Raw genomic sequence first — 25860 nt, 5'->3', positions numbered from 1 at the left:
CCTCCATCCACACTTTTGATGTACTGTGGATGGGACAATCCTCGCTGAACTATTCTGACTGCGGAGAGACTTACCTGCTGTCAGAATACACTAATCAGTGCTGCAGGATATAGGCTACAACGCTAATCAAGCTGCTAAAATCAAACAGGGGGGTTGTACAGAAGATAATGGGTACATCGACCTCTGTTCAGTCAGGGTGCCCATACATGGTTTGAAAATTGGCCGGTCCCTGCTGAACCAGCTGAATTTGATCCATGTATGGCCAGCTATAGGCTGGCCAGTGACAGCACTTTTTGTTTTCCTTTGTCTAGTTTTGGACAGAGTAGGGAAGGATTAGAAGCTTAGATTTTTATTGCTGTTCACCTTTCATATTGGGAAATACAAAATCTTATGGTTGTCACCAGATCAGAACGTGAACGGACATTTTTCCAATGTCCCAAAAAGATTTGTTATTTTTTTTGCTGTGTCTTCGGGATATAAAGTAAAGGGCAATGTCCTCAATGGGACATAGCCAAAACAAACAAATTAAAAAAGACATTGGTGTTAACAATTTTATATTCTTTTAAAAAATGAAAATAGTTTATCCATAGATATACTTTAAGGCTTCATGCATATGGTCGCATTCGCCCTTACAACATAAACACTATAGCCAAATTTGGTGCTGGGGATGTCCTGGTAGTGTGCTTTAGTAACATTATGTTTGTGCTCTTTATGTAAGTAGTGGCCCATAGCTGCATACAGCTACCTTTACCCATTCATGTCTGTGGGTGGCTGTATGCAGCATCTAGAATTCCTGGGCACCTACGGTGTACAGGCGAATGCGCCCATTTGCACGAGCCCTAAATGTAAAGATAAAATACTATAACAAGATACCTCATGCAAAAGTTTTAAAGCGGCGATCCACCCAAAGAGGGGGAGGGGGGAGCGGGTACCTGGTTTTGACAGGTACCCACTTCCACTTCCGGCTCACTTTGCCGTGGCAAACTCAGGCGGGAGGTTCGGCACCCTCCTACATCCCCCACCGTCACTTTTAGTTCATCTATTTTATTCCAAGGAATCTGCAAAATACATGCATTACAAATTATGTTTTAAAGTTACAATGGTAAGTTTACAATGTCCCTTTATGCATACAGAAGAAATCCTGAACAAAGTTTTAGTTGAGGGCGGCCCATCCATTAGGGGCGCAGGGCGCCACCCCCCATCCATGCGTCCGGCCCCCTAATCTACATGCACCACCTGATTAGAGCCAGAGGCTCTAATAGGCTTCCGAAAAGGATGGGCTCGGGGCACAGAGCACATCAAATGAATATTCGCTATTATCACACTGACTCATCTCCCAGCCAATCAGGAAGCGAGTCGTGAGACCCTTTTCCTGATTGGCTAAAAAGAGACGTGATTTTACTGGCCATTGGCCAGGAAGAGGGAGGGGACATACGGCCGAGGAGAAGACACAGCAGCGCTCGGTGAAGGAGCAGGTAAGATGCCAGATAGCCATCCAGCCATCCATCCAGCCATCCATCCTGGGAGGGGGGAGGAAGGAGGGTGGGGGTGGTAGAGTAGATTGCAGGCCAGCCATCCGTTCCGCAGGGGGGGGGGGGGTTGTTGGTTTTGCCGACGACCCCCCCCCCCCCAAATTTTTATTCACCAGCGGCCACTGGCATAAGTAGTAGTATAGTATACATTATTATATTTTTCAAACAATATGATCTTCATATTTAATATTCAACTTGTCACTGGGCCACTCACAAAGCGCAGCGCACTTCACGCATGCACAATAGAGAACCGACTGTGACGCTGCAAGGCTTCACTGCCGGTTTCCCTTAGCCGAGATGGCGGAGGCAGCACACGAGAGCCAATTTTAAAATCGGCTAGAGTGAAGAAACCGCTGGATTCATAGATAGGTAAGTGCCCTAATATTAAAAGTCAGCATCTACAGTATTTGTATGTGCTGCTTTTTTTTCTGAAGGAGCCTGGAGCTATAGGAAAATCTTGTTTTATTTCTTTTTGGATAGAGTAGAGGAGAGCTAAAACCCCTGTCAGTTTTGTTTTTTGCCATCTGTGTCACATAGGGGAGATTTCCCTTCACTTCTTGTCCAATAGCCAAAGCAGGAAGTGAGAGGAAATCAAAATCTTGGGTCCCTTCAGGTCACCAGAGCTAGTGTCCCCATTGCAAGATTTCCCTTCTATTACTGTTCTGGGGACAATCCAAAATTTGGAATTTTCTTTTACTTCCACTTTTGGTGATAATGGTAAATAGGACAAATAGAGAGACTGTTCCTAACAGGGGCAGTGGTAGCAACATAAACCTGACAGGTGTTCTACTCCCTCTCAACTTAATCCAAAATAATAAAAAATTTGTTTTGTCTTTCCTTATACTTTAATTTTCTTATCCAACAGAATTACAGTGGACCGTAGTATAAAAAGAGAATGAAAAAACAAAAAGGCAGCTCTGCTTTAGGCTATGCTGGCACCTGCACCACTTTAAAAGTATTGTAAAATTACTCTTGCTGTGGATGGCAGGAAAAGTGATGGTGGTAAAGCTGGGTAAGTAAAGCACAATGTGAGCTGGAGTGAACTGGCCAAACCTTACACTGGGACTAATGCCAATACAGCCATTGGTTTGATGTGACAAGAGTAATACTGGACGTTGTCTTTTTTAAATCAATTACATTTTGTCAATTTGGATAAAAACATTAACATGACCAAGAAACAGTGGCTCAGCACACCAGTGCCTAGGACACCAGAGTGAAAGGAGGCAGCACCAAGTCTCGAAAGTTAAAAATTGTTATAACCTTTATCTTTACTTTGTATCTTTCGCCTCGTCACTTCTGGGCATATGTAGCTAAATTCAGCAAAAATACTGTAAAGGGGTGCAGGGGATATTTAGAGGAGTCTGGAGGCTCTTTACAATATATAACACCATCTCTACTTTCTATTATTTGGTGGTCTGTTCAGTTAAAAAGTACCTCTGCAAAAAAATAAGACTGCATTCTTCTTCCAATAGCACATCCTGCTGTTGCCATACATGCCATAATATTCAAGCTTATACAAAAGGGCATAATTATTTAGGTGTGCCTAGGGCCGCAGGATTTCTAATTACAGCCTTGTCTGTACCCCTTATTCATTTACTAAATGCTCTTAGAAAGTGATCACAAGGGTGCACAACAAATAAACACCATTGTTTAAAAAAATATTAAAGGACACACTTAAGGGTTTGACAATAACAGTAGAAGACAATGCATTTGCTAAGGGGCCCAGAAGCATTTGGGCCCCAGCACTAACTGGCTACACAGTGACCAATGCAGGTGGCAACAGCACCCTGCAAATCCATTTGGATGAAATTAGTATAGAGTTTTTACAATGGACCTCTGGGCTGTGAACGGGGCAGGAGCGGCTGGCTCAGGCTCTCGGCAGCTCGCTGAGAGGCTGAGCCGAGTACCGGTGCTGGCATGTGGGCAGATCCTGACCACATAGCCATGATCTTGCTCGAGCCTGCACCGACTCTGTGACGTCAGCTGACAGAGGGCTTCAGCTCGATGTCTGCTGAAAACGGGTCACAGGAGTGCAGAACGAACTGCACTCCTGTTATCCACAGGAGAAGTACAGCCAAATGAGCTTTGACTTAACTTCTCAGGTTTGGTACTTAAAGTATATCTAAACCTCTAAATGAAAATGTAATATATTGAAGCCTATTAGTCCTGTACCATTACATAAAAAGTAGGATGGTAAAATTACAAGATAGGTTTCTAGTTCATCCTATTGGACAAATGCGATTGCCTAGAACCTGATGGAGTCTGAAGATCTCACTGAATCTCCAACTGGATACTGTAGGCCTTAACCTACACCCACTTCAAGAGGCAGGAACTCTCCTCACACTAGGTGGGGTACCACTTCCAAAGGTGATTGGCCAACAGTATCAGTCCATCCAACATTAATACTTCTATAAATGTAGTAGTGTGAAAACGAACAGTGTCATTCGTCCAGAGGTTGTTCTAAACAAGGTGGTTACTGGATTTTCCTGGTGTGCTCCAACCAACGTGATAAAACTATACTGTCCAAACTTTAGAGTTTATTTCATGTCTTCTCCCTTTTTATTTTATAGAAAATCGTCAGTAGTTCTGTACAGTTTTCCATGCAACGCCCACCTAGGGATAATAAATATAAAACTAAAAAGTGTCTTTCTCTATGCTAAGCTAAGAATTTATAATTTCAGAGAGATTGTTGCTAGTATTACTAGTATTTGTATGCCAGTTTGTAAATTCACCATTAAATTCCTCTGTAATTGCAGCAGTGGACAATTTGAATGCACGCAGATTAGTGTGTGGAAGCTATTGCATCTGCCTTGGACGGGAACAGATTTTAAGTGTGTGTGTGTGTGTATGATTGTTTAGCAGACCGGCCAGCTAAGAAAATGCAGGTGGTGGCAAGCCACCCTAAATGCATGGTGGAAGTGTGTATCTCTTTTGGAGCCATGTTTTACCTCCCTAAAGAAAGCTCTCTCTTCACCCTTCCGCAAACAAGGATCTTGCTCTGTCACAAGTCCTTAGATATGGTGGCTGTGTTTGTTTTATTTTTTTCAGGCTAAGAATATTTTTTGCAAGTACAGAAATATTCCTGGTAATCCTGATAGAGATATATTATCCTTTTAACTTATTGTATACTGAACTGAAATCTCAAGCAATGTTATCCGCCTATACAGCTAGCTTCTCCGAACTTCAAAACAAGCATTGGTAAATTGTAATATATCATTTACTGTTTTTGGGTTTAGAAATGTTTAAACTAATGAAAGGTTTGTTGGTCAGACTGTGGGAGATAGATAAGTTCTTGTGCAGTCTAACTGCTATTGTTCAAATATTGGTAGTGTTTCTTTACTTCAGGTTTAAGAATAAGAGCTCTTTATTGCAAAAGGACACATGTGACATAAACCAGCCCCTGCCTTTTTTGCAGCTCAGTGTTGCACCTAAAAGTCTAGAAAATGAATTGGTGGTCTTCCAGTAGGCATTATAACATACTGATCTGTGTATATGAATGTAGCTAATATTCTAGAAACGATTGGATTTGCAGATAATATTCTCTTACTTTTCCAATGCAGCTGCCTGAGTCTCCAGGTCCTGAAAAACCAAATCCTGCGGCAACATGGGTCGAGTTCAGAGACCGAGTTGATAATGGAACGCCTTTGAAGAAGAAATGTAAATGTAACAAGAACTCTGTAAGTATCTTAATATTATCTCCTGCGGACATCAGCCTGGCTTTAAAGCTGTTTAGGTACGGCAGTCTTTACATAGTTACATTGGTCCACCTTGGACCAGCATAAGTATGTATGTACCATATCTGTTGGATCCCCCTGGAAGCTGGAAATCACTGTAGTGGGCACCAGTACTGCAGTGATCCCCACTAGTTTCTGGGTCCCATGCTTAGAAACGTGAGCAGCTGCCCTGCTGCTTAGTGAACAGGGGATATTGCTCCCTAGGCACTGGCACAGTGTAGAAAACACTTTGCATTTTCTTACTTAATTCAAAACGATCTCTCATACAGCCTAACAGGGCCCCCTTCCCTTTCCCAAAAGTGAGCGAGGACATAGATTTATCAGTCACTGTAGGCTCAGCAACACAGATGAATGAATAGGAAGCACTCCTAGGCTTCCTGCTCATTCACAAACAGGAGCATAGTAAAGTCATGAATGGACACAGGAGTGACTGATAGCGATTGCTCACTGTGTTCATTCAGGAAAGGAAGGGGCCAGTAAATGACATATTTACCGTCCCGTCCCCTGCTCACCATCCTAAAGCATCCCCCTGTGTGCCTACAGCAGCTGCCAATAGGAGAGAAGAGAAGCTGGCAGTGCTGCAGGGAAAAGGGTCAGACAGTGGGGCAGAAGGGGTGCATGTGCTAGAACCAATCCCCCTGCAGTGAAGCTGGAGGGGGAAGGAAGAGGAGAAGCTGGCAGCACTGCAGGGGGAGACTGTAGAGGATCAGTGTCTGCAATAAGACTGTACAGCTGGGCCTCCAGCTTAACAGGTGTCGGGCCCCCATTTTGAACTGATGGGGCCTGGGCCCTGTACGGGAGGGCTGGCTATACTGCCTTATCAGCGGCCCTAGCTGTGACATAACAATCTCCCCTTAATCCAATCATAGAACACTTTGCATTCATTGAGAAAATGCAAAAATGTTCTCTGAAAGGCATTCCTCCTGAGTGGATGACCTCCTGTGTTCAGTAAGCAGGATGGCAGCCGTTCGGCACGCAACCCAGAAGCTAAGAGCAGTCACTGTAGAAGTAGAGGCTACTAAAGTGACCTCCAGCTTCCAAGGGATTGACCAGGTATGGCACATACATACCTACATTGGTTCAAGATGGATCAATGTAACTGTGTAAAAACTGCCATAAATATATATGCCAATCAGGGCTATAATAATAAAGGTAAATGCCCCAACTCAACAGAAAAGAGAGAATAGTAGCACAACTGTTAAAGACACATTTAAGTCAAAACAGAAAATTAAAAAGGGAGTATAGCCTACCTGAATAGGACAGTTGTTTTTTAATAAGACATAGCTATAGTGCTCCTAACTATCTCATTACCTCAAAACACCCTTTTAAAAATAAAATGAATATCCTGGGAACACCTATTCCTGAACCATGAGGATATGTAGGACAGTTATTTCAATTCTACTCGCTGGAGGTGACTTATTGACACTCACACAAAATCTGACAGAGACTGGACTGACAATCTTCAGAACAATGTGGGTCAGCAGTACATATGAGCGCAACCCCCTAGAGGGCCATTGAATTTTGGGTCACCCAATTTCTGCACAGCCAGGCAACATTCATTTTTCAACTTTCATTCGGAGACAGAAATCAGTCCATGAGCTTGTTTTTGTTGTTTTATTAGGGAAAACAACTTGGATGGGGAAAAGGGAGTATGGGATGCCCAACTTGCCAACTTCCTTCACTTTGTACACTGAAAATGGCAAATCCTGGACTGTATTACCTCTGGAACAATGACAGTCCTTCTGAAAATGGCAATAGGAATTCCCCTTGTAGGAGCTCCGTGTCCCCCAGTGGAATTTTGCAAAGTCCCAAACTTACAGGAGCACTATCTCCCCTCTCTCAAAAATGCCAGCCCACCTTGCTGCTTGATAAAGTGTCCCAGAACAAGGTATTGGGTTTAGCTTGCTGGCAGCTTTCTCCCTTTTAGGCCCTAGGGATATAGAGGTACTCACACTGACTCTGGAATCCTGCTGCTTTTGAGAAGACTACTGTTCAGGCCTCCTGCTGTCCAGGTCCCTCCCATGCTAGCCAGGGTGTCCCCCTAGAAGAGACCGTAGGCTAGTGGAGATTCCTCTGTCCTTCTTCCTTCCTTCCTCAGCTCCAGCCTAGAGGCAAAGGCCCTCAGACCTGAGGTCCCTCCCAGACTCCACAACACAGCCTTAGCACTCCCTCTTCCACCGGACAGCAACCAACTCTACTGGCTAGGCTCCACATTATTTATGGGCTGACCCTGCCATCCTGCCAAGCCTCCTGCCTAGGGGACGGCCAGATTCCCATAAATATGCAGATCATAGCCTCGTCTCCTCTACTCATTAGCTTCTAGAAACATCCAGAAGTTTCTAGAACCAGGGAGTGATACCAGAGGCCTGACCTGTATAGCCCTCCAGCCTGATTTACAGTAACTCCGACCAATTACCAGACTCACACAGCTACTGTGAGTTAAGATACATTTTCCTCACACTAGTAGACTGTACACTAGAGGGTGCTACAAATATATAAAACTCAGGCCATTGATAAAACATAGATTGGACTTTCTGGTGTTGTCCTGAACAGAATTAGTAATTTACTCATTGATTTTATTTATTTCTTGGAACTGCTGCTTAATTTAGTGTTGTGCTATCAATCATATTAGTAAGGCTTGCAATGACCTTGATCAAACTTTTTGTTAAACCAATCTATAGTAAATCTTAAAGCAAATCTAACATCAGATATATATTTTATTTTAAGTGCATACACTTACCTTGAAAACATTTGTTGGTGATTTTAATCTCCCTGGGAAATCACCGTACTTCCCTTGACTTCATTCTGGGTCAAGATCTACTTTCTGGCCTGAGATGCTGGCCAAGTGATGGCAGAGTGATATAATTCTTTTTGCCTGTGCAGTTTTATTGGCTTTATGTACACAGGTCGTCTTATACAGATCAGTTCCTTTCTTCAGCCTCGCTTGTGACTTGCTATACAGTTACAATGTATAAAGCTCACCAATGTAGGGGAGGAGACTGAGGAAATACTTCCTCTAGCCTGCAGCAGACTCATTACATGATTCTAGCTTAGGCAAAATTACTTTCCTAGAGCCCAAGGATGGCTTTTTAAAAAGGTACATTTTTTTAGTTTACAATACAGTGGTTTAGTTTACAGTTTAGATAAGTAGCACTGTTGCTATGTATTGTGACATCCGCACTTTGTTCCTACATAATTTTAAAGTTATTTACTTTAAAAATAAAAAACATGTCCCAAGAATGACTGTAATAAATAATGGGTTTGTATTTCATTGATTAATGTTTAAAGGTCCTCAGGCTGTTCTGTATACCTATACGTACCTATTAATTTATTGTGTTTCTTCATCAGAGACTTTCTGGGCCACCAGGCCCCCCTGGACCACAAGGCCCCCCTGGACCTCCAGGAATGCCAGGGGCTGAGGTCACCCATGAAGTATTGTTGCAAGAGTTTAAGCAAATGCTCAGAGGTAAATAGAGCTGTCTTGCCATAGTGTGGTCTTTAAAACCTTATATATTTGTGCTTTTTAGCTAGTCGATTAACTATTAACCCTTCTTTAAATAAGGATATTATTTACCCCAGAATTAAAGCTGAAGTTTAGTTATGGTAATGTTTACATACAGTAGTTACATTGCCCCAGCTTGGACCCGTGTAAGCATGTAGAATATGTGCCATACCTGTGGGATTCATGTTGAAGCTGCAAATCACTGTAATAGGCATTGCTACTACAGTAATTTCCACTGGTTTTGGGTTTCGTTCAGTGAACACTTTGCATTTTCTCAATGAATGCATAGCATTCTCTGATTGGACGAGGTGAAGAAGCGGGTAGGAAACATTATGGTATCCACCTCATCCAATCAGAGAACACTTCGAAAATTAGAAAATGCAATGTGTTTCTAGACTAGGACTGGGCGCTAGTGGAGATACCTGTAGTAGCTGTGCCTTACTACAGTGATTTCCAGCTTCCAAGAGGATCCCACAGGTATAGCACATACATAAATAAAATAGCTATCAGGATCTGTACTTTAAATTCCCATATACCATCAATCCCACCTCTGCGCCATAGTAAATATCACTCCAAATACAAAAATGAAACAATATATAAGTGAATATACAAATATGTGTGCATATGCATACACACCCCAACTGTCCCTGATTTCGAGGGACTGTCCCTGATTGGAACAAAGTCTCTCTGTCTCTCTTTCCTCCTTATTTGTCCCTCATTTTGGTCAGATCTGTTTAGCTGTATAAAAAAAAAATGCAAATTTTCTCTTTCAAAAAGTGTTTCCCAGTGCTAAACCTTTCAACCGATTTCTGAATTGCTGCTTTTGCAAATTTCAAAAGCCAGTATAAAGGAAGAGTAGTGTAAAAAAAAAAAAAAAAAAACACTTCTGGTTTTAACTAATCATTTTTTTTTTTGTATAATTCTCCTTTAACCACTTACCGACCGCCGGTCAGCCCCTCCCAGGCAAAGTGACGTACTGGTACGTCACTAGCCTGGGAGGAAATAGGGGGCGAGCGCACGCCGCCGGAGGCGTGCTCCCACCCCCGCTCGTACCCGAAGAAGCCGGCCGGTCACTCGCGATCGTCGGGTGGAGAGGGAGAAATGCAGGCGGCTAATGTAAACAAAGCCGCCTGTCACTCTCCCCTGTGTAAAAGCACTGATCACTCGGTCCTGCTATGTAGGACCGTTGATCTGTGCTGTTACACACAAAGACACATCCAATCACAGTAAGAAACACGCCCCTAGGGACACACTTAACCCCTCCCTCTCCAATAAAGTTAACCCCTTCCCTTCCAGTGTCATTTTTACAGTAACAGTGCATATATATAGCACTGATTACTCTAGTAATGTCACTGGTACCCCCAAAAGTGTCATAAATGTCAGTCAAGAGTCCTATCTATCTGCCGCAATGTCGCAGTACCTCAAAAAAAATCGCAGATCACCGCCATTACTCGTTAAAAAAAAAAACAGCAAAAATGACAAAAATCTTTCCTTAGTTAGTAAACGCAATAACTTTTGCGCAAACCAATCAAAATACACTTTTTGTGATTTTTTTTTACCAAACATATGTAGCAGAAAACAAATTGGCCTAAAATGTTAAAAAAATTTGATTTTTACATATTTTTTTGGGGGAATTTCATATAAAAAAATTTGAAAAATATTGTTATTTTTGCAAAATTGTCGCTCTTTTTTTGTTTATAGCGCATGATCAAAAAATCGCACAGGTGATAAAATACCACCAAAAGAAAGCTCTGTTTGTGGGAAAAAAAGGACGTCAATTTCCTTTGGGTACAGCGTCGCACAACCGCGCAATTGTCCGTTAAATTCACGCAGTGCCGAATCGCAAAATAGGCCCTGGTCAGGAAGGGGGTAAAATCTTCCGGGGCTTAAGTGGTTAAGTGGGTATGGCAGGGGTTTGTGTCTTATGCCTACAAACTTTTGCTATTATGTGTCCCTTGTTACCCTTAAAAAGTTGGGAGGTATGCATACAGTAGCTCACAAAAGTGAGTACACCCCTCACATTTTTGTAAATATTTAATTATATCTTTTCATGTGACAACACTGAAGAAATTACACTTTTGCTACAATGTAAAGTAGTGAGTGTACAGCTTGTATAACAATGTTAAATTGGGCCCAAAGTGTCAATATTTTGTGTGGCCACCATTATTTTCCAGCACTGCCTTAACCACCTTGGGCATAGAGCTCACCAGAGCTTCACAGGTTGCAACTGCTGTCCTCTTCCACTCCTCCATGAAGACATCATGGAGCTGGAGGATGTTAGAGACCTTCCATTTGAGGATGCCCCACAGATGCTCAATAGGGTTTATGTCTGGAGACATGCTTGGCCAGTCCATCACCTTTACCCTCAGCTTCTTTAGCAAGGCAGTGGTCGTCTTGGAGGTGTGTTTGGGGTCGTTATCATGTTGGAATACTGCCTTGCGGCCCAGTCTCCAAAAGGATGGGACCATTCTCTGCTTCAGTATGTCACAGTACATGTGTAAATAATAGGTGCGCTAAAACAATATGATGCATAAACAAATATACAAATAATGCACAATTGCATAAAGTGATGAAGTGAGATCAATGTGATATCAATGATTGAAAGTCCAAAATCCCACTGAGTGCCTTGGATAAGCTCAAAACTTATAGGTGCAAAAAACTCTTAAAAATGTTGTGCATTCCCAAAGTCCACAAGAGCTCCAAGTGTTGAAGGTTGAAAAGGTGCACTGTATATGGCCGGTGCTCTATAGTGAAAAATCCCACCACCAACACGCTATCCTCCTTACCAAATGCAATGAATTGGAAAGCAAAATTCATTAGATGCTGTTGGGAGGGAGGAATCAAAATCACCACCCTGTGAAAATGCAGGATAGGCCTCTTACCAAAAATCAGGTAACTCAGCGCAGGGAATATACATAGGTGATGCCTTTTCAATCTGTAGTGATCGGTGGCTGTTTTCTCTAATGATCCGTCTCGTTACTGACTCTCCAGGTTAAACATGGGCATGATGTAAGAAAAAACATATACAGACCATGGCGTGATATCCCCGGGATAATTTAATGAATATCAAGTGTTGCACTTACATTCAATATGGAAAACAGTGGCGACAATACAGACTGGTTGCCTGACTCGGCTGCAGACCGAGCAGTGCTGGACGTCCGTGGCGGCGCGACACGCCTCCTCTCTGACGGCGTTTCCTCTCAAACGGGCTTCTACTGAGATAGGAGGGACGTGCGCGCCGCCACCTCCGTCCTTATGAAGCTCCGACATGTGACCACTTCCGGTGTCCGCAATGAATGTGCGGAAGTCCTAACTTATACAAATGATTCTACTGCTAAATCCATTACAAAACACTTCGATCTCTATTATAGTGAACGAGGACAAAACAATCTTGGCAATAATGGATATATTCAATAAATCAATGTGCAAATTAAAAATTTAAGGACTCCGGAAATGAACACTGGCCCGACTTCCTGTGTTAATGTATAAATTCAATATATAAGCTAACAACAGAAATACGGGGAATATAAGTATGGGACTAGTAAAAGTCCATTTAAATGCAATATAAATGATTCATATATAAAAACAATCATAAATATAGTTATATTAAAATATATTAAAACATATTAAATATATACTAAACTCATTTGATTGCTCATACTGTTTAAATATAAAATTGTAAAAATTTATTTATTTATTAAAATGGATATAAAAAGATAAAATGAATAAAATGGATGTAGATTGAGCAAGGAATTAACTATTATTTATATGGGCATTAATGTCCCATTCAATGTTGTGTCCCCAGGGCCTAAAGCACTTCATTTCATAGATCCAGAAGGTTTCCCTTCTTGAAATGGATCTCTTCAGGTTACTACCTCTCCAATGCGGTGTGTATTTTTCTATCACTATAATTTGTAGGTTTTTTGGATTTTTGTGATGACACTTGGAATAGTGTAAAGATACACTATGTCCAGTGAACCCTTTTCTTATGTTGGAGAGGTGTTCCCCTATTCGGATACTGGCGGTGCGTATAGTCCTCCCAATGTATTGTAGTCCGCAACTACATTGGAGGAGATAAATGACCCCTTTAGTGTGGCAGGAGATAAACTCCTTGATCTGATATTCTTTTTTGGTAGTGGTAGATGAAAACTTTTTAGTCCGTATGGTTTTCGCTTCTCTACAAATTTGACAATTTCTACAAGGGAAGAAGCCTTTCATGTCTGGAAAAAATTTTGGTGTTATAGGTTTTTCAATCGGATTATTGGCGATAAGATCCTTTAAATTCCTCGCTTTCCTATAGATCATACTAGGATTATCGGGGAGAGAAGGCCCCAATATTTTGTCTCCTTGTAAGATGCTCCAATGTTTTTTGAAGACATGGTTAAGCCATTTGTAATTCTGAGAAAATTGTGTAACGAAGGCATATTCAAATCTAGGCTGAGCTTGGTGAGTGGAATCAGTCAATTTGGGCAAAATGAGGTCTTCTTGTGTTTGTTGTCCCATCAATTCAATTTCTTGATCCAATATCTGTGGCATATAACCTTTTTCTAAAAATCTTTCTTTTAAAACATTGGCTTGTTCAATAAAATCCGACTTCTTGGTACAGTTGCGTCTAATACGCTTAAATTGCCCTTTCGGGACTGAGCCAAGCCACTTGGGATGGTGGCAACTGTCCATGGTAATGAACCCGTTTTTGTCAGTCGGTTTAAAATAGGTCTTAGTAATAAAACCCGAGCCTTGTCTTAAAATTACTAGATCTAAAAAATTGACCGCTGTGGGGCTAGATTCATAAGAGAATCTAATGCCCCAACTATTGCAGTTTAGCTGGTCCATAAAAACTTTTAGTGATTGGTTACTCCCTTTCCAGATAAAAATTGCGTCGTCAATGTAGCGTCTCCAAAAAACGAGCTCCCTGGGCCTGTGGGAGAATATATTGCGATCCTCCCACAAGGCCATGAAGAGATTCGCCACACTGGGGGCAAATTTGGCCCCCATCGCTACTCCGGTACGTTGGAGATAAAACCGTTGATTGTAATAAAAGTAATTATGTTCCATGCCAAAGGTTAAAAGGTTTAAAATAAACTGTTTATGTGCCACTGATATGTTTTGATGGGTGTCCAAGAAAGTGCTTACTGCTTCGTATCCCATCTCATGCGGAATTATTGTATATAAAGACGCCACATCAGCAGTCACGAGTAACACATCTCCTTCTATATTCAATTGTCTCATTTCTTGGATGCACTGCGTGGTGTCTTTTAGGTAAGCTGGGGTTTCTTGGACCAAAGGTTGCAAGAAGTGGTCTATATATTTCCCAATTTTAGAAGTGACGGAATCGATCCCACTAACGATGGGTCTTCCGGGGGGTTTCGTTAAATTTTTGTGAATTTTTGGGAGATAATAAATAATGGGCAATCTAGGAGAAAGAGGTATTAAAAATTCCTTTTCTTTCTTATTTAAAATCCCATCTTCAAAACCTTGTTTAATAATAGTTTCCAATTTCCTCTTATATCTGTGGGTGGGGTCTCTTTTTAAAATTTCGTAAGTATTAGTGTCTGCTAAGAGGTTGTTCATTTCCTCTATGTAGTCTTCTTTCTTCAGCAGCACTATTCCTCCCCCTTTGTCCGCTGGTCGGATGATAAGATCTTTGTTGTCACACAAAGTCTTGATCCCCTTTCTTAAATCTGTTTGAGGTTTATGTTGTATCACTTTTTTGTCCAGTTCATTCAGCACAGTGTCTCTAAATACTGTGATATTGCTACTCTGAGCACCAGACGGGTTAAAAAGAGAAGCATTTCTCAGATTGGTAGATTGTGTGGAACTGGTTTGATACGACACATAATTCCTTTCACCAGCTTTGGATAGGAAATGTCTTTTTACATTCAATTTTCTTACAAATTTTTGAATGTCTATAAAGGTTTCGAATTTATTCAGAGATTGTTTAGGGGCATATTTGAGACCTTTGCTGAGTGTATGTTTCTCGCTGTCTGTGAGTGCCACCCCACTCAAGTTGAATATGCCAATCTCTTCTTGATTATTCTTCTTTTTATTTTTACCACCTCTGCATCCTCTTTTTATCTTTTTCTTTTGTTCTTCTTTGGGCCCTGTCCTAAAAAACTCCGCTTATTGGGGTTAATGGGGGTTCTAGACTGGGGTTCCGCCCTCAAATCTTCTCTATTTTCATATCCTTCGTGTCTTAGGGGTTCAAACCTCGTATTGTTGTTTTGAGGATAAGACCTAGGGGTTTGAGGTGTATCCGGATAATTGCCCATATAGTCCATCCTAACCCGTCTAGGAGATCTAGATCTCGAACGTTCCCGTTGTCTCTCTACTGATCGGGGTGGGTTCCCAAAGTCTCCTCTGTGTGTTTCTTGTTTAGTGGGCCGAAAGTCTTCTCTGTGATTCTCTTTCTTTCTTGCCTTCTTTCCCTTTCTATTTTGAGAGGTGTCTCTTAATGGCTTGTAACCTTTATATGGAAGATTGGAGGAGGGTTGTGGTTTAGTTGATTCTTCCGGTGCCAACGTTCTCTGTTTTGCTGGATTTCTAAAACCAAAAGGTGTAGCAACCTTCTTAGATGTTCCTTCATCTGGATCATCTTCTATTGTGTCCTCCACTTCTTCTTCTTCCATAAGATTAATCTGCCATTTGAAAACTTTGGCTGAATGGTAATCTTCTAAATCCCTGAAGTATTTTTTTCGTTTTTTGGCTTTCTGTTCTTCTTCTTCAATTGTCATAATTTCTCTAAGTTCTTGATTGTAGATCTTGTAAGTTTCTTCTGCCATATGAGGAGACAATTTTTCTTTAATTTCCATAATTTCCTTGTTCAATCTAATAACCTTCTTCCTTCTTTTGTCAATCAGAAAGTTAAGGAGACTCATCCCGGCTCCGTTGAAAAATTGGAACCATTCTTCAATGTCTGAGTCTCCCTGGTCTGGATAAATGGTCCATCGCAAACTTCTTGGTACCATCTTTTCTTGGACGTACTTCTCCAAGAATGCGATGTCCCATGAGGCATGTAGTTCTGCCACCATCACGTTCTTTAGACGCATGAAAATGCCTCTAAGATCATTGGATTCTGAGGCATTTTTGACAAAAACATCATCTACTGCCAAAACTCTGTTCTTGTGATATTCAAAGATATCCATGAGGTATACCTGCTGCTACCCGTGTAGTATAAGTTGAATGAATGTGTGTGAAGGTGCGCTGGTATTCAATGAGTGAAAGCTGCTACCTGAACTGTGCTTCAGTGAATAGGATGTGTAAATAATAGGTGCGCTAAAACAATATGATGCATAAACAAATATACAAATAATGCACAATTGCATAAAGTGATGAAGTGAGATCAATGTGATATCAATGATTGAAAGTCCAAAATCCCACTGAGTGCCTTGGATAAGCTCAAAACTTATAGGTGCAAAAAACTCTTAAAAATGTTGTGCATTCCCAAAGTCCACAAGAGCTCCAAGTGTTGAAGGTTGAAAAGGTGCACTGTATATGGCCGGTGCTCTATAGTGAAAAATCCCACCACCAACACGCTATCCTCCTTACCAAATGCAATGAATTGGAAAGCAAAATTCATTAGATGCTGTTGGGAGGGAGGAATCAAAATCACCACCCTGTGAAAATGCAGGATAGGCCTCTTACCAAAAATCAGGTAACTCAGCGCAGGGAATATACATAGGTGATGCCTTTTCAATCTGTAGTGATCGGTGGCTGTTTTCTCTAATGATCCGTCTCGTTACTGACTCTCCAGGTTAAACATGGGCATGATGTAAGAAAAAACATATACAGACCATGGCGTGATATCCCCGGGATAATTTAATGAATATCAAGTGTTGCACTTACATTCAATATGGAAAACAGTGGCGACAATACAGACTGGTTGCCTGACTCGGCTGCAGACCGAGCAGTGCTGGACGTCCGTGGCGGCGCGACACGCCTCCTCTCTGACGGCGTTTCCTCTCAAACGGGCTTCTACTGAGATAGGAGGGACGTGCGCGCCGCCACCTCCGTCCTTATGAAGCTCCGACATGTGACCACTTCCGGTGTCCGCAATGAATGTGCGGAAGTCCTAACTTATACAAATGATTCTACTGCTAAATCCATTACAAAACACTTCGATCTCTATTATAGTGAACGAGGACAAAACAATCTTGGCAATAATGGATATATTCAATAAATCAATGTGCAAATTAAAAATTTAAGGACTCCGGAAATGAACACTGGCCCGACTTCCTGTGTTAATGTATAAATTCAATATATAAGCTAACAACAGAAATACGGGGAATATAAGTATGGGACTAGTAAAAGTCCATTTAAATGCAATATAAATGATTCATATATAAAAACAATCATAAATATAGTTATATTAAAATATATTAAAACATATTAAATATATACTAAACTCATTTGATTGCTCATACTGTTTAAATATAAAATTGTAAAAATTTATTTATTTATTAAAATGGATATAAAAAGATAAAATGAATAAAATGGATGTAGATTGAGCAAGGAATTAACTATTATTTATATGGGCATTAATGTCCCATTCAATGTTGTGTCCCCAGGGCCTAAAGCACTTCATTTCATAGATCCAGAAGGTTTCCCTTCTTGAAATGGATCTCTTCAGGTTACTACCTCTCCAATGCGGTGTGTATTTTTCTATCACTATAATTTGTAGGTTTTTTGGATTTTTGTGATGACACTTGGAATAGTGTAAAGATACACTATGTCCAGTGAACCCTTTTCTTATGTTGGAGAGGTGTTCCCCTATTCGGATACTGGCTATTCGGATAAATAAATTTTTACAATTTTATATTTAAACAGTATGAGCAATCAAATGAGTTTAGTATATATTTAATATGTTTTAATATATTTTAATATAACTATATTTATGATTGTTTTTATATATGAATCATTTATATTGCATTCAAATGGACTTTTACTAGTCCCATACTTATATTCCCCGTATTTCTGTTGTTAGCTTATATATTGAATTTATACATTAACACAGGAAGTCGGGCCAGTGTTCATTTCCGGAGTCCTTAAATTTTTAATTTGCACATTGATTTATTGAATATATCCATTATTGCCAAGATTGTTTTGTCCTCCTTCACTATAATAGAGATCGAAGTGTTTTGTAATGGATTTAGCAGTAGAATCATTTGTATAAGTTAGGACTTCCGCACATTCATTGCGGACACCGGAAGTGGTCACATGTCGGAGCTTCATAAGGACGGAGGTGGCGGCGCGCACGTCCCTCCTATCTCAGTAGAAGCCCGTTTGAGAGGAAACGCCGTCAGAGAGGAGGCGTGTCGCGCCGCCACGGACGTCCAGCACTGCTCGGTCTGCAGCCGAGTCAGGCAACCAGTCTGTATTGTCGCCACTGTTTTCCATATTGAATGTAAGTGCAACACTTGATATTCATTAAATTATCCCGGGGATATCACGCCATGGTCTGTATATGTTTTTTCTTACATCATGCCCATGTTTAACCTGGAGAGTCAGTAACGAGACGGATCATTAGAGAAAACAGCCACCGATCACTACAGATTGAAAAGGCATCACCTATGTATATTCCCTGCGCTGAGTTACCTGATTTTTGGTAAGAGGCCTATCCTGCATTTTCACAGGGTGGTGATTTTGATTCCTCCCTCCCAACAGCATCTAATGAATTTTGCTTTCCAATTCATTGCATTTGGTAAGGAGGATAGCGTGTTGGTGGTGGGATTTTTCACTATAGAGCACCGGCCATATACAGTGCACCTTTTCAACCTTCAACACTTGGAGCTCTTGTGGACTTTGGGAATGCACAACATTTTTAAGAGTTTTTTGCACCTATAAGTTTTGAGCTTATCCAAGGCACTCAGTGGGATTTTGGACTTTCAATCATTGATATCACATTGATCTCACTTCATCACTTTATGCAATTGTGCATTATTTGTATATTTGTTTATGCATCATATTGTTTTAGCGCACCTATTATTTACACATCCTATTCACTGAAGCACAGTTCAGGTAGCAGCTTTCACTCATTGAATACCAGCGCACCTTCACACACATTCATTCAACTTATACTACACGGGTAGCAGCAGGTATACCTCATGGATATCTTTGAATATCACAAGAACAGAGTTTTGGCAGTAGATGATGTTTTTGTCAAAAATGCCTCAGAATCCAATGATCTTAGAGGCATTTTCATGCGTCTAAAGAACGTGATGGTGGCAGAACTACATGCCTCATGGGACATCGCATTCTTGGAGAAGTACGTCCAAGAAAAGATGGTACCAAGAAGTTTGCGATGGACCATTTATCCAGACCAGGGAGACTCAGACATTGAAGAATGGTTCCAATTTTTCAACGGAGCCGGGATGAGTCTCCTTAACTTTCTGATTGACAAAAGAAGGAAGAAGGTTATTAGATTGAACAAGGAAATTATGGAAATTAAAGAAAAATTGTCTCCTCATATGGCAGAAGAAACTTACAAGATCTACAATCAAGAACTTAGAGAAATTATGACAATTGAAGAAGAAGAACAGAAAGCCAAAAAACGAAAAAAATACTTCAGGGATTTAGAAGATTACCATTCAGCCAAAGTTTTCAAATGGCAGATTAATCTTATGGAAGAAGAAGAAGTGGAGGACACAATAGAAGATGATCCAGATGAAGGAACATCTAAGAAGGTTGCTACACCTTTTGGTTTTAGAAATCCAGCAAAACAGAGAACGTTGGCACCGGAAGAATCAACTAAACCACAACCCTCCTCCAATCTTCCATATAAAGGTTACAAGCCATTAAGAGACACCTCTCAAAATAGAAAGGGAAAGAAGGCAAGAAAGAAAGAGAATCACAGAGAAGACTTTCGGCCCACTAAACAAGAAACACACAGAGGAGACTTTGGGAACCCACCCCGATCAGTAGAGAGACAACGGGAACGTTCGAGATCTAGATCTCCTAGACGGGTTAGGATGGACTATATGGGCAATTATCCGGATACACCTCAAACCCCTAGGTCTTATCCTCAAAACAACAATACGAGGTTTGAACCCCTAAGACACGAAGGATATGAAAATAGAGAAGATTTGAGGGCGGAACCCCAGTCTAGAACCCCCATTAACCCCAATAAGCGGAGTTTTTTAGGACAGGGCCCAAAGAAGAACAAAAGAAAAAGATAAAAAGAGGATGCAGAGGTGGTAAAAATAAAAAGAAGAATAATCAAGAAGAGATTGGCATATTCAACTTGAGTGGGGTGGCACTCACAGACAGCGAGAAACATACACTCAGCAAAGGTCTCAAATATGCCCCTAAACAATCTCTGAATAAATTCGAAACCTTTATAGACATTCAAAAATTTGTAAGAAAATTGAATGTAAAAAGACATTTCCTATCCAAAGCTGGTGAAAGGAATTATGTGTCGTATCAAACCAGTTCCACACAATCTACCAATCTGAGAAATGCTTCTCTTTTTAACCCGTCTGGTGCTCAGAGTAGCAATATCACAGTATTTAGAGACACTGTGCTGAATGAACTGGACAAAAAAGTGATACAACATAAACCTCAAACAGATTTAAGAAAGGGGATCAAGACTTTGTGTGACAACAAAGATCTTATCATCCGACCAGCGGACAAAGGGGGAGGAATAGTGCTGCTGAAGAAAGAAGACTACATAGAGGAAATGAACAACCTCTTAGCAGACACTAATACTTACGAAATTTTAAAAAGAGACCCCACCCACAGATATAAGAGGAAATTGGAAACTATTATTAAACAAGGTTTTGAAGATGGGATTTTAAATAAGAAAGAAAAGGAATTTTTAATACCTCTTTCTCCTAGATTGCCCATTATTTATTATCTCCCAAAAATTCACAAAAATTTAACGAAACCCCCCGGAAGACCCATCGTTAGTGGGATCGATTCCGTCACTTCTAAAATTGGGAAATATATAGACCACTTCTTGCAACCTTTGGTCCAAGAAACCCCAGCTTACCTAAAAGACACCACGCAGTGCATCCAAGAAATGAGACAATTGAATATAGAAGGAGATGTGTTACTCGTGACTGCTGATGTGGCGTCTTTATATACAATAATTCCGCATGAGATGGGATACGAAGCAGTAAGCACTTTCTTGGACACCCATCAAAACATATCAGTGGCACATAAACAGTTTATTTTAAACCTTTTAACCTTTGGCATGGAACATAATTACTTTTATTACAATCAACGGTTTTATCTCCAACGTACCGGAGTAGCGATGGGGGCCAAATTTGCCCCCAGTGTGGCGAATCTCTTCATGGCCTTGTGGGAGGATCGCAATATATTCTCCCACAGGCCCAGGGAGCTCGTTTTTTGGAGACGCTACATTGACGACGCAATTTTTATCTGGAAAGGGAGTAACCAATCACTAAAAGTTTTTATGGACCAGCTAAACTGCAATAGTTGGGGCATTAGATTCTCTTATGAATCTAGCCCCACAGCGGTCAATTTTTTAGATCTAGTAATTTTAAGACAAGGCTCGGGTTTTATTACTAAGACCTATTTTAAACCGACTGACAAAAACGGGTTCATTACCATGGACAGTTGCCACCATCCCAAGTGGCTTGGCTCAGTCCCGAAAGGGCAATTTAAGCGTATTAGACGCAACTGTACCAAGAAGTCGGATTTTATTGAACAAGCCAATGTTTTAAAAGAAAGATTTTTAGAAAAAGGTTATATGCCACAGATATTGGATCAAGAAATTGAATTGATGGGACAACAAACACAAGAAGACCTCATTTTGCCCAAATTGACTGATTCCACTCACCAAGCTCAGCCTAGATTTGAATATGCCTTCGTTACACAATTTTCTCAGAATTACAAATGGCTTAACCATGTCTTCAAAAAACATTGGAGCATCTTACAAGGAGACAAAATATTGGGGCCTTCTCTCCCCGATAATCCTAGTATGATCTATAGGAAAGCGAGGAATTTAAAGGATCTTATCGCCAATAATCCGATTGAAAAACCTATAACACCAAAATTTTTTCCAGACATGAAAGGCTTCTTCCCTTGTAGAAATTGTCAAATTTGTAGAGAAGCGAAAACCATACGGACTAAAAAGTTTTCATCTACCACTACCAAAAAAGAATATCAGATCAAGGAGTTTATCTCCTGCCACACTAAAGGGGTCATTTATCTCCTCCAATGTAGTTGCGGACTACAATACATTGGGAGGACTATACGCACCGCCAGTATCCGAATAGGGGAACACCTCTCCAACATAAGAAAAGGGTTCACTGGACATAGTGTATCTTTACACTATTCCAAGTGTCATCACAAAAATCCAAAAAACCTACAAATTATAGTGATAGAAAAATACACACCGCATTGGAGAGGTAGTAACCTGAAGAGATCCATTTCAAGAAGGGAAACCTTCTGGATCTATGAAATGAAGTGCTTTAGGCCCTGGGGACACAACATTGAATGGGACATTAATGCCCATATAAATAATAGTTAATTCCTTGCTCAATCTACATCCATTTTATTCATTTTATCTTTTTATATCCATTTTAATAAATAAATAAATTTTTACAATTTTATATTTAAACAGTATGAGCAATCAAATGAGTTTAGTATATATTTAATATGTTTTAATATATTTTAATATAACTATATTTATGATTGTTTTTATATATGAATCATTTATATTGCATTTAAATGGACTTTTACTAGTCCCATACTTATATTCCCCGTATTTCTGTTGTTAGCTTATATATTGAATTTATACATTAACACAGGAAGTCGGGCCAGTGTTCATTTCCGGAGTCCTTAAATTTTTAATTTGCACATTGATTTATTGAATATATCCATTATTGCCAAGATTGTTTTGTCCTCGTTCACTATAATAGAGATCGAAGTGTTTTGTAATGGATTTAGCAGTAGAATCATTTGTATAAGTTAGGACTTCCGCACATTCATTGCGGACACCGGAAGTGGTCACATGTCGGAGCTTCATAAGGACGGAGGTGGCGGCGCGCACGTCCCTCCTATCTCAGTAGAAGCCCGTTTGAGAGGAAACGCCGTCAGAGAGGAGGCGTGTCGCGCCGCCACGGACGTCCAGCACTGCTCGGTCTGCAGCCGAGTCAGGCAACCAGTCTGTATTGTCGCCACTGTTTTCCATATTGAATGTAAGTGCAACACTTGATATTCATTAAATTATCCCGGGGATATCACGCCATGGTCTGTATATGTTTTTTCTTACATCATGCCCATGTTTAACCTGGAGAGTCAGTAACGAGACGGATCATTAGAGAAAACAGCCACCGATCACTACAGATTGAAAAGGCATCACCTATGTATATTCCCTGCGCTGAGTTACCTGATTTTTGGTAAGAGGCCTATCCTGCATTTTCACAGGGTGGTGATTTTGATTCCTCCCTCCCAACAGCATCTAATGAATTTTGCTTTCCAATTCATTGCATTTGGTAAGGAGGATAGCGTGTTGGTGGTGGGATTTTTCACTATAGAGCACCGGCCATATACAGTGCACCTTTTCAACCTTCAACACTTGGAGCTCTTGTGGACTTTGGGAATGCACAACATTTTTAAGAGTTTTTTGCACCTATAAGTTTTGAGCTTATCCAAGGCACTCAGTGGGATTTTGGACTTTCAATCATTGATATCACATTGATCTCACTTCATCACTTTATGCAATTGTGCATTATTTGTATATTTGTTTATGCATCATATTGTTTTAGCGCACCTATTATTTACACATCCTATTCACTGAAGCACAGTTCAGGTAGCAGCTTTCACTCATTGAATACCAGCGCACCTTCACACACATTCATGTCACAGTACATGTTGGCATTCATGGTTCCCTCAATGAACTGTAGCTCCCCAGTGTCGACAGCACTCATGCAGCCCCAGACCATGACACTCCCACCACCATGCTTGATTGTAGGCAAGACACACTTGTCTTTGTACTCCTCACCTGGTTGCCACCACACATGCTTGACACCATCTTTACCAGATAAGTTTATCTTGGTCTCATCAGACCATAGGACATGGTTTCAGTAATCCATGTCCTTCGTTTGCTTGTCTTCAGCAAACTGTTTGCAGGCTTTCTTGTGCATCATCTTTTGAAGAGGCTTCCTTCTGGGACGACACCCATGCAGACCAATTTGATGCAGCGTGTAGCCTAAGGTCTGAGCACTGAAAGGCTGACCCCCCACCCCTTCAATCTTTGCAGCAATGCTGGCATCACTCATATGTCTATTTCCCAAACACAACCTCTTGGTATGATGCTGACCATGTGCACTCCACTTCTTTGGTCGACCATGGTGAGGCCTGTTCTGAGTGGAACGTGTCCTATTAAACCGCTGTATGGTCTTGGCCACCGTGCTGCAGCTCAGTTTCAGGGTCTTGGCAATCTTCTTATAGCCTAGGCCATCTTTATGTAGAGCAACAATTCCTATTTCAGATCATCAGAGAGTTCTTTGCCATGAGGTGCCATGTTGAACTTCCAGTGACCAGTATGAGAGAGTGAAAGTGATAACACCAAATTTAACACATCTGCTCCCCATTCACACCTGAGACCTTGTAACACTAGAGAGTCACATGACACCAGGGAGGGAAAATGGCTAATTGGGCCCAATTTGGGCATTCTTACTTAGGGGTGTACTCACTTTTTTGCCAGCAGTTTAGACAATAATGGCTATGTGTTGAGTTATTTTGAGGGGATAGAAAATTTACACTATTATACAAGCTGTACACTCACAACTTTACATTGTAGCAAAGTGTAATTTCTTCAGTGTTTTCACATGAAAAGATATAATAAAACACTTACAAAAATATGAGGGGTGCACTCACTTTTGTGAAATGCTGTATATAGCTGCCACTTTAAAAACCAGTGTATAAAAAAATGAATTATTTAAAAGATGTATGGTAAATAGAGAGAAGTCAAATCTCATCATAACCTGTGCATGATCAGTGTAAACAAATAATCAAGAACATGTGACAAAATAAATTATCACCACATGAGAAAATGTGAAATAAAGTCCTAATAAAGTCCATATGACTCATACATGAGCAAGATTTTTTCCAATGACTTGTCTGTAATGTATAAATAAAATTCTTAAAATATCTATACACCACACCATGTTATAAACATGCCACCACTTCCCCGTTGGGTTCAGACTCACCACATACATTTGCCACACATTCTCATGTTCAACAAATGGAGCATTGTACCCCACAGGGTTGCAGCACGATACCTCGATAATCAGCCAATAGCAGTGAATCACAGGTGTAGGAGAAAAAGAAGAGCTCTGCAATGTGTTTTTTTTCAATCTGAAATGAAGGGACACACTATGTTTTCTATCCCTTGCTCTGTCTTCTAGCCCTTCATTTTAGAATGAAATATAATAGTGATCCCACAATATTTCAGTTCTGTGGGATAGATTGTGTATATCCCACTTGGAGGGGTTCTAACCGGGTATGGGATCTCTATCACAGAGAAAAAAAAAATGTTTTTTTTTTTTGCTTAATAGTTTAACAGCTAGAGGATTAAATATAGAAGTAGATTGAAATTGTTTTATCAGCAATTACTAATATCTAATATCGTGTTAGGCGATGTCAAATATTTACTTAGGTCCTTATTTGAGGTATTAATTAAGCAATCTATGAATACTTTTAGCTTGCACTGGAATTCTAGTATTTTTATACTTTATTGTAAATTGGGGTATACCGTCGGGCCTGACATTGGTCAGTGTCCATTTTAGTTAGGGTTGCAAATTAGAATTTTAACTATCATTTTAGTTTATGTACTTTTTGTCATGCGAGTTAGGTTGTGTGGTGTAAAAGCTGTGCATATCCCAACTTTGGGGACACGTCTATAGTGCATGTGCAAATGATTGATCATTTGCATGTGGGAGTGTATAAATAGAGGGTTGCCGTGCCGTACGGCCAATCCATGGACAAAGTCATAATGACGAAATGCGTCAAAATGAGGCTGTATAGCAACCCAAAGTGACACAGAAACCAGAAGTGACGTTCCAGTGGGGCTACATCGGTCGGGTTAGATACTAGTAACTTAACTCTGTATCCACGGGGATCGGGA

The 25860-nt window shown here is 40.5% G+C and overlaps 1 protein-coding gene across 1 annotated transcript in view; it reads left to right on the top strand.

Moving 5' to 3' along the window:
- C1QTNF12 (C1q and TNF related 12) overlaps positions 1-25860 on the top strand; it is a 174653-nt gene that overhangs the window by 79959 nt on the left and 68834 nt on the right. Inside the window, exons 2-3 of the mRNA XM_082273556.1 lie at positions 5093-5209; positions 8615-8732. Of these exons, the coding sequence (XP_082129682.1) occupies positions 5093-5209; positions 8615-8732 (235 nt within the window). The remainder of the gene's footprint in view (positions 1-5092; positions 5210-8614; positions 8733-25860) is intronic.

This window comes from Pelophylax lessonae (genome assembly GCF_965119305.1).
Source record: "Pelophylax lessonae genome assembly, chromosome: 12".
NCBI classification, from domain to species: domain Eukaryota; kingdom Metazoa; phylum Chordata; class Amphibia; order Anura; family Ranidae; genus Pelophylax; species Pelophylax lessonae.
This window is presented reverse-complemented; position numbering and strand designations above follow the sequence as displayed.